Source organism: Athene noctua, chromosome 1 (genome assembly GCF_965140245.1).
Source record: "Athene noctua chromosome 1, bAthNoc1.hap1.1, whole genome shotgun sequence".
NCBI classification, from domain to species: domain Eukaryota; kingdom Metazoa; phylum Chordata; class Aves; order Strigiformes; family Strigidae; genus Athene; species Athene noctua.
Window position 1 is genome coordinate 232,849,186 of NC_134037.1, and position 8,844 is coordinate 232,858,029.

General features: G+C 46.9%; 1 protein-coding gene across 3 annotated transcripts in view; it reads right to left on the minus strand.

The window, feature by feature from the left end:
- The window catches only part of TSC22D1 (TSC22 domain family member 1), a 95,933-nt gene extending 87,468 nt beyond the window's left edge, over positions 1 to 8,465 (minus strand). The window contains exons 1-2 of one of the 3 annotated variants that reach the window (XM_074912722.1): positions 8,008 to 8,465; positions 4,485 to 7,348 (exon numbers count right to left, since the gene is read on the minus strand). In XM_074912722.1, the coding sequence (XP_074768823.1) occupies positions 4,485 to 7,315 (2,831 nt within the window). In that variant the 5' untranslated portion in view covers positions 7,316 to 7,348; positions 8,008 to 8,465. Of the gene's footprint in view, positions 1 to 4,484; positions 7,482 to 8,007 lie in introns of those variants that run through there. The other 2 variants (XR_012634097.1, XM_074912711.1) reach the window with 2 other exon arrangements.
- Positions 8,466 to 8,844: the final 379 nt, after the last annotated feature.

The following is an 8,844-nucleotide window of genomic DNA, read 5'->3' on the forward strand; positions in this document are numbered from 1 at the left end:
TTGAAAATATGAAGATACTTTTTTAAAAGTCAATCTCCTAGAACTCAATGCAAGTTATTTTCAAGTTGGTAACAAGATTCTGAAGCAAGTTTAAAAACTGAAAAACAGAAAATAACACTGCCCCTAGGATGCAACTAAAAAAAAAAATACCACCATAAATCTATGCTAAACCACAATAAATCTTTTGTTGTGAAGTATCTTCTAAAAGTACCCTCTCCCTTTTTCAAATTCAGAGAAGTAATTTATATCAAATAAAAAAGCCCATATAAACTCTAAAACAGCTTACAAAAAAATAAGTATGCAAAATAGTTACCACATCAAAAATAATGTTTAACTGAAACTTCCAGTTCTACTTTAGTATGTTCATTCACTACTGCTTACCAACATCTTTAACAAGTATTCAACTACATCTCTAAAAATCTCATTTATACCTGATCAACCTTCCTACTACATACTTGCATACATGATGAAAATTCATCCAATTTCCTCACTGTACTCTTACATTACAAGCTAGTATTAGTTACTACTACTGGAGATTCTCAGAGGTTGTTGATAATCTTTCAATTCTCACATTCGGCTTTAATCTTCCAGTTTCACCACCAACTTATGACTAGCCAAAACATAAATCCTATACAGAAAACATTTCCTCCACTTTTTTTCCTCCCTCTGTCCAGCTGTAAAGGGATCTTTAAATAAAAATTTATCTTCAAAAAGAAAATTATGATAGATTGTCAGATATTAAAGAATACCTCAAATCTCTACGTCAATTTTATGTGTTTATCACATTTTCTTCCTTTCTCTTTTGCTTCACTGTTGGATGAAATGCAAACAGGTGAAAACAACTTGCATCAGACTAAAGAATGAAAGCAACTCTACAGGAAATGCTGTCAAGGACAGGGAGACAGTTGTTAGTTCTCTTATCCTTCATTCACAAAATCTGCTTTTGAGTAATGGTAAACAATGTTTCAGATTAAGTTGTTTTTAAATTCACTTACAGCAGCCTTTAGAAATGCTGTAAAATGCACTGATTTTTTTAAAGTTTTCACTTTATAGATAATTTAAGAATTACACAAGACTACACAAAATCTTATTGCAAGCATATATAGCATAATAAAGCACTGTCTAGGAAGATGTAAAACCGATTTTGCAACACTAAGTATAAATATATAAAAGAATTCACTGCAATATAAATATGTACTTTTCCATTCTTAAGTTTCAAAAACATAAAAGAAATCCCTCTTCTACAGTTCTAGAGATGAAACACTAAGCCAAAAAACTGTGTTTGAAATTGACAGGATTTAATAACTGAACTGAATAAATCAAGGTAACTGCTCCAAATCCAGGAACTATGAGAATCATGCACTAAAATAAGTCCATATCATGATTCAAGCTAAGACAAAAAGATACTTAACATCCAAAAAAACTGACCTGCATTTATGTAGACTGAAATATTAAAAGAGGTGACATACAAACATCTATGGCATATCCAACAGGCTGAAGAGAGACGAGTCCAAGAAATAGGGGTGGTGGGATTTTGGGGGGGTTTGTTGGTGTGTTGCTGTAACAGTATTATTTGTATCCTCTCTTTATTAAAGTTTGCAAATAATTTTCCATACAGCATTCTGTCAAGCAGTTCATTTTTAAGATCTCTTATTTCCAGTCACAGTGAAGATTTTTTTTTTTTTTACAATCATTCGTACTGGGGAAACAAAGATTACAGTTTTCAAACTAGATGCACTCCACAGTCTGTATTTAAAAGACAGTGCCCTGATAACAGGTATAGAAAGAGCTGCAAATGGTGCTCTAAAAACTGAACAGGGCTAAAGACTTAAAGATACTGGCACATCTTTAAATGCAATTATATACAGGTTTAAGGAAAGCTGGGAGTTAATCTAAACGAGGTATTACATGGGTCAGATGTTTTTTCAAAGGCACACAAATGGAATTTTACAGCTTCTTCACTGGCCCAATTATGTCATCACTTACTTCTTTCTCCTACCTTTTCCCTTGCCAGATTTAGAATCGCTTGAAATGTATTGATACAAATCTTCAGTGATATAAGCATGTGTGCACATGAAAGAGAGAAATGGGGACTTTCTACATATATATTTACAGCATACCTGCTTCTTAAATGTTTACCCTTGACCTTGTGTAGAAGGAATAATCCAACATACATGCAAAAAGCTCTCAAGAGAGTGCTAGCTGGAGACATCCGATGGCCAGAGAAGTGAGGAGCGGAGTAGAGTAATAGCCTATCTTGCACTACATGTGATGAAGTCTAAGCTCCAGACCAAATTCCAGTCAAGATGACAAATGGTACCTTGCCCTGAGATCCTCTGAACGTGGAAATGAGCAATCTCACTAAATTCTTACAGATATACAGGGAGCAGTGCTGCTCTAAATTATCTAATTATACACAAAAGTGACCTGACCACTACTGTCATGCAAAAAAACACAATTATTTTTGGTCTCCATTTAATAGAGTCATATCCTGCTCTGCATAAATAATCTAAATGATTTTCCAACTGCAGCTAAACAAAAGTGTAGTCTACCTGGAGATGGCAGATTGAACAAAGACGCAACGTGCATGGGAGAAGAAAGGATATGATCTTTGGCTAGCCGAATAAGAGAGGAAGAAGGTATTTCTGGCTATTGTTACCCTGAGGGATTTAAACATTCTGGAAAGACTACTGATCATGACAAACAGCTAACATATGCTCTTAAAATCAGGGTACAGTCACATGCTAGATGTTATTTTCCAAAACACTGAGGATCACTTAATTTATAATTGTCTTACTCAGGTAGGATCCCCTGAAAGCTTAAGGGGCTTTTTCGGTTGGGTAAAGAACCAAAACCACCACACCACCAAACACAAACAGAACCCATGAAGAGAAAGATTAGTATATTGGTATTCTGGTTTAGAAAGATCGAAGGAATGAAAACCAAAGAACATTTGAGAAAATTGACTGCTAGTAGCATAAACGGTGACACTGTGGGCTTTAACACCTCAGTCTGTCTTCTACCACCTTCACATACTTATTGACTAAAAAACATAATCAGAATGAAACGATGTTGGAACTTGTCTTCCAGCACTCCTGGAAGACAAGCTGCTACTCATTATAGCTCTCTGGCATCTTAGAAAGACATGATGAAAGCCACTAAGGCAGTCAACACCTCACGATCAACATAATCAGAAACTGCTGATAGAGTCAGTATTTTCAATATTAAGAATCTAGCCTCTCCCAGCAACCCTTTTATTTTTAATTAAAGTATGGCACTGATACTACTCCTGATTTAAGTTATGGCACCAAAAAGATATTTAAGAAGTACTTCACCTCCCATTGCCATGACATTTTTCCCACCCCGTAAGTGTTTAGCACTTAGTTTTGTCTCTTCACTTGAGTCTTTTTCTTTTCTAGTGTCCTTTTCTGTCCGCTGCCACATTTTCAAGGCAGGTTATTTATCTTAAAGTTACTTCTCCCATTAATGTAGCTTCTTAGACAAGTTCATCTTTGGGAGAACCATCAGTCTTCCTGTCCATTCGTAAATGCACATCACAAAAGGTCCTCAATACAGTGAGGAATTTCCACCCATAATTAATATCAAATAATTGCACTTTAAAACTGCTGTTCAGATCGCTTCAGCCTGCCCATGCAAGGGCCTTCCACAACTGACACAGCTTCTCTGCACACACTGTCAAAGAAATTAGAATATTCACACGCACACGCTATTAGTCGGTGGTAATTTATTTGAAAAGGTAAAGGTGGGAGAATGTGTGCAGTTTCTTACTCTGACTGCACAGAATCAGTGCACCAGAATCAAAGGCTCATCACTCCTCCGCAGGCCTGAGCAGCTCTCACAATGGATTAATGCTTTGAAGCAAAACCACCAAGACCAAAAGCGCCCCAAGTTCAGTTTAAAGAGCCACAATGGTGTTGCTGAACCTCCTTTTTCCCACCATACTTATTTGCTTAAAGCGTCTCTTGGCTGTCAAAGAGAAGGCTTCTACATACACCACAGACTCACAACTGGTTCAACCTGAGTAAAGTCAATACTTGAAAAAGAGAAGCTGAGGCAGGATGAAGTCTAGGCTTGTGGAAAAAAAAAATCTACCTAAGAATAAATATTAATTATTTCAGTATAATAAATAATCTAAACTACAATCACCACTACCATACCCACATTCCACAGTATTCTTTTGTCTTCCTCTATACAATGGGAATATACACACTGTCACAGATTGTTAAACACAATTTACCCACGCAGCAGTTTCAGAGCATAATCAATACAACCCACCCCCTCAAGAAAAAGAAACAAGTATTTTAATATAATATCTACATGCACTGGGACCTAAGAAACGGTATTTCTAATTAGACAAAAACACTACACCACTTAATTTCACAGAATGGCTGTAAGACAACTTAAAGGTTAGTGCAAATCAAACTATCAGACAGTATCTGTCGATGAAGTACAGGCAGTCTTACCTCTCATCCTCACCATCTACAAGAGGCGTTGTCAACGGCAGCACCTTCAGCGGAAAGAGGGAAGCAGAGGATGGCATGTTGCTGCTACCGCCATCTGAAACAGCTGATGCTCCAACACCACTCTCGCCACTGGCAGCTTGAGGTAAACCCACTAAGGAAGGTTCTGTAGGGCGTCTGCCATCTTCAGTTTGGCTTACAATTGACTGAGCTAGTGATTGTGCGGGGAACTGGGTAGAGCTTAGCGGTATCTGCTGTGGCACACTCTGTGCCACTGGCATACCTATACTTGTTGATATCAAGGGAGGCTGACTAACACTTTGAGCCAGATTCCCGTTCTGCACAGCCGAAGCTTGTGCTATATTCTGTGGCTGTCCCAAACCTATAGAAGCAGAAGGTATGCCAGGAGGCACAGCTGAACCAGCTTGACCTGGTGGAGGAACAGCACTAGCAGAAGGTATAGGGCTAACTGCAGGCAGCTGCTGGCCAGTCATCCCTTGGACTACAGATTCCACTCCTTGTGCCTGTGGCTGTACAGGTAACAAGGTGTTTTGCTGAGCAATGACCATTTGCTGAGGAAGGCCTGAAGCACTAGCCTGTAATCCCTGCTGCATTATTCCTGTCTGCACAGGCTGCACTACTTGTGAAGATGGAGGAGCAGCCGTTGACGGCATAACTGGAGGTGGAATTTGGTTTGCAGCAGATGGTGGTTGCACCACAGTGGCTACGCTTCCCTGCTGCCCAACGTTCAGCATTTGACCACTGGTACCTACACCTGGTATCGCTGCTGGAGCATGTGCAACAGGCGGAGCTGGGGCAGCAGCTGGGTGTGCTTGTACTGAAGGCTGCATGCCCTGTGCCTGGGCAACGGGAACCGGTTGCCCTGCTCCTACTCCTGTAGAACTAGGCTGCATGGCAGGGGCTGGAGTCTGAAGGATCTGCTGATGTTGAATGTAGTCTGGCATAGCCCCCGTAACCGAGTTTTGGTTCACCGGCTTAACGTGACCTGTGGCCATCTGCGTAGGAACTGTCTGTTGCTGCTGTTGTTGCTGTTGTCCATACTGCAACTGCTGCTGCTGTACAACTGGTAAAGTCTGCACAGGCTGCGCGGGCTGAGAATACGGCAGCTGCTGTTGAGCCATACTTTGAATGGCAGGTTGCTGGTGGCCCAGAGATGGGGATACACCTAGTATATTAACTGGGGCTGGCTGAACCCCAGTAACAGTGGTTAGACTGGCCTGTGCAGGAGGTTGGACCCCTGGCTTCTGCTGTGGATAGTTTACTTCTTGAGAATGCAGCTGGACTTGTGCAAGCTGTGATTGAGAAACACTCTGTGGTATACTAGATGCTGGAATTGCCGGAGGAGCAGCACTGCTAAAATCCATCTGCTGCGGACCCACACCTTGAAACGCTTGCTGCTGTACCACAGTAGGTGCTCCCATTTCTCCACTTCCCACACTTTCTGTATAGTGACTCAGTGTGCTTACATTGCTGCTAACAGAACTCCCACTGGTGCTCTCCCTTTCAGAAGTCACTTCAAGCGGGTTTTGTTTTATCGTCTCTACTGCTTTGTTTACTGCTACTCCTTCTGAAACTGCAACAGTGTTTTCTTTATCATAGAATTCAGTGCATGTCCATCTACCTTTTTTGAAAGGTTCAGAACTAGAATCTAATTTTACAACCCTAAACCTTGACGTGCCAGATGCAGGCTGCTGCTGGCTTGATCCCACTGCCATTCCTGCAGTTGGATTAGTAACATTGTTAATGACACTAGAGGAAGCACTCGTACCATTGCCAGCACCACTCAAGATATTCACATTAACATTGCTGCTAGTTCCAGACAAAGCATTTACATTACCAGTACTCGTGATGTTGCTTAGATTTATAGTACCAAGCACGTTGCTTGCCACATTAGAACTACCACCGCCCATATTATTTAAGGTACTAGTTCCAGTAGCAGGACTTACACCTAAATTGCCAGGAGTACTTGTAGTGCGGATATTAGACACAACAGATGCCGGGGAACCAGTGGATGATGCAGCAGAAACTGGTGCAGTTGATATAACATTGTCAGAGCTTCCAGTTGTTGATAGTTTTCTAAATGATGGACTGGGTGGTGGTCCTCCAGAAATTGGGGCACTGCCCACCCCAGGATGCGATGGATGATGGTGTCCGTGATGATGGTGGTGAAGATGGTGGTGGTGATGAACATGATGGGGGTGAACACTTCCGTTGATCACAACACTCTGCTGTGGGTGATGAGGCAGAGGAGCATGCTGCTGAGGAAGATGAGGCTGGTTTGGAGAAACAGCCCCAGGAGTCTCTGCCTCTTGGAAGTTATTCAAAGTCTCTTCAGAGGAGCTCCTCTCAGGTTCTCCCAAGTCAGTGGCCCTGGATAGAGAAACATCCAAGATTTCTGAAGACGACAGGTCTTCAGTGTGGGACTCATCCAGGTCATCGTAGCTTTCTGTATCCTCAGCTATGCTGTTGTTAGAGCTCATACTAGCTGATATCTGAGCAGGGGTCACACTGGTAATTTGGAAGCCACTTTTCTTTTTCATTTGAGCTCCAGTCTGTGCAAGAGGCTGTGGCTGGAGCTGAGACTGCGAGAGAAGGTTCAGGCTTTGTGGAGGAGGGGGTGTCGGCTGTGGACCCGCTGATGAAGATGCTGCAGGAGATGGAGGCGGCGGCTGGACCAGCAAAGGCGGCTGATAATCCTCGGCGGAGAGGGCAGCGCTCCCAACGCCGGTACCTGGTGCAGTGGGAGCAGTAACGCAGCTGCTGCCGCTGCTACTGCTGCTGCCCCTTCTAGGAAACATTGCCGGGTGCGCCATCTTCCTAGCACTAATGTCTGCGGCTGAGTCAGGCTGGTGCATTGTATCGGGTGTATTTTAAGAGTGCAATCCCCCGGTATGGAGAGAGACAGACACACACACACAGTTAGCTTTGCGCTCACGGCAGGGCAGAGACACCACGCACAACCCCCCCCGGCTCCCGCAGAGCACGGGCTGAGCGCCTCGGCACCGCCGCTAACCACCCCCCTCCCCTCCCCTCCTCCTCCCCCTCCCCGCCGAGACAGGGAGGGGGCGAGCACCGGTCCTCCGTCGCCTCTAGATTAGCGCCTCTGAATGTGACACTTTCAATCCTCCGCCATTCACTTTCTTTCTCCCTCCCCCCCCCCCCCTTCTTGATTTCCACCACCACCCTCCTCCTCGGCCGCCCTCCCTCCCCCTCCCCGCCCCCCGACTGCGCCTCTCCCGGGGGGGTGGGCAGCGGGCGGAGGAAATGCCCGCGGTAGCCGGCCGGCCCCAGGGGCGAGCCCCTTCCTCCCCGCGGCTCGCCCGGGCGCCGCGGCTCGCCGGCAGCCGGCAGAACCGCCCTCCCCACGGCGAGCGCCGCCGCCGGGCCGCCGCCTCCTCGGCGGGGCGAGGGCAGCCGGCGGGCCCTCAGGGCAGCCCGGCGAGGCGGACGGCGCCCCTCGCCATCGCCGCTGTAGTAGTAGTAGTAGGAGAGCGCAGATACGTACAGGACTGGCGCACAGCAGGGCGGCAGCGGCAGGCTGAGCCGGGCAGGGACATCCCCGTCAGTGGCAGCCATGGAGCTGAATCATTTTGGGTATTAAAAAGACGGAATAAGGAGGGAAAAAAAGCAGCAGCAGCCCGACAAGAGAGTCCATGAAAAGGAGGGAGGGAGAAAGGGGGAGCCAGCCAGGCAGCCTCTCTCTCCTCCCTCTGTGTCTGGCTGTCTCTGGAGGAGGCTCCGCTCCGCACGCTCTTCCTTCCCCCTCCGCCGCCTCCTCCCCCTTTATAACAGGCGGCACCCGCTCTTCCTCCGCAGAACCGCGCCTGGGACCAGTCCTCCTCCCGCGTGCGCGTCTACCCCGTCCTTTCTTCCCTCCGGGTCTCTCCCGGCTTCCCCGCCGCCGCCGCAGGTCTCTCCCCCTCCCGGCCCCGTCTCCTCTCGGAGCGCTGGAGGAGGGCGCTGCGCGGGGCTGCAGGGGGGAGGGGAAAGCTCGCCAAAGGGGAGGGCAGGCGAGAGACAACGTAAGATGGCGGCCGCCGCGCATGCGCGCCCCGCCGGCAGACATAAAGCCCGTCTGGCCGCGGCCGAGGCCGACGGAAATAGGCTCGGCTCGCGTGGCGGAAATTGCCGAGCGGCGCCGAGCCCGCAGAGGGGGAAGGGCGGGGGGTGTCCCCGCGTGGCGGCGCTCCGGGCTGGGGAGGGGGCGCCGGGCGGGGGCAGGGCCGCGGCCGCGGCCGTGGCGGGAGGGGGAGCAGGAGCAGCAGCAGCCGCCCCCCTGCGCGGCCGCCTCGTCCCCCCGGGTGCCCCCTCTCTGCCTCTTCTTCGGGCCCGCAGCATGACT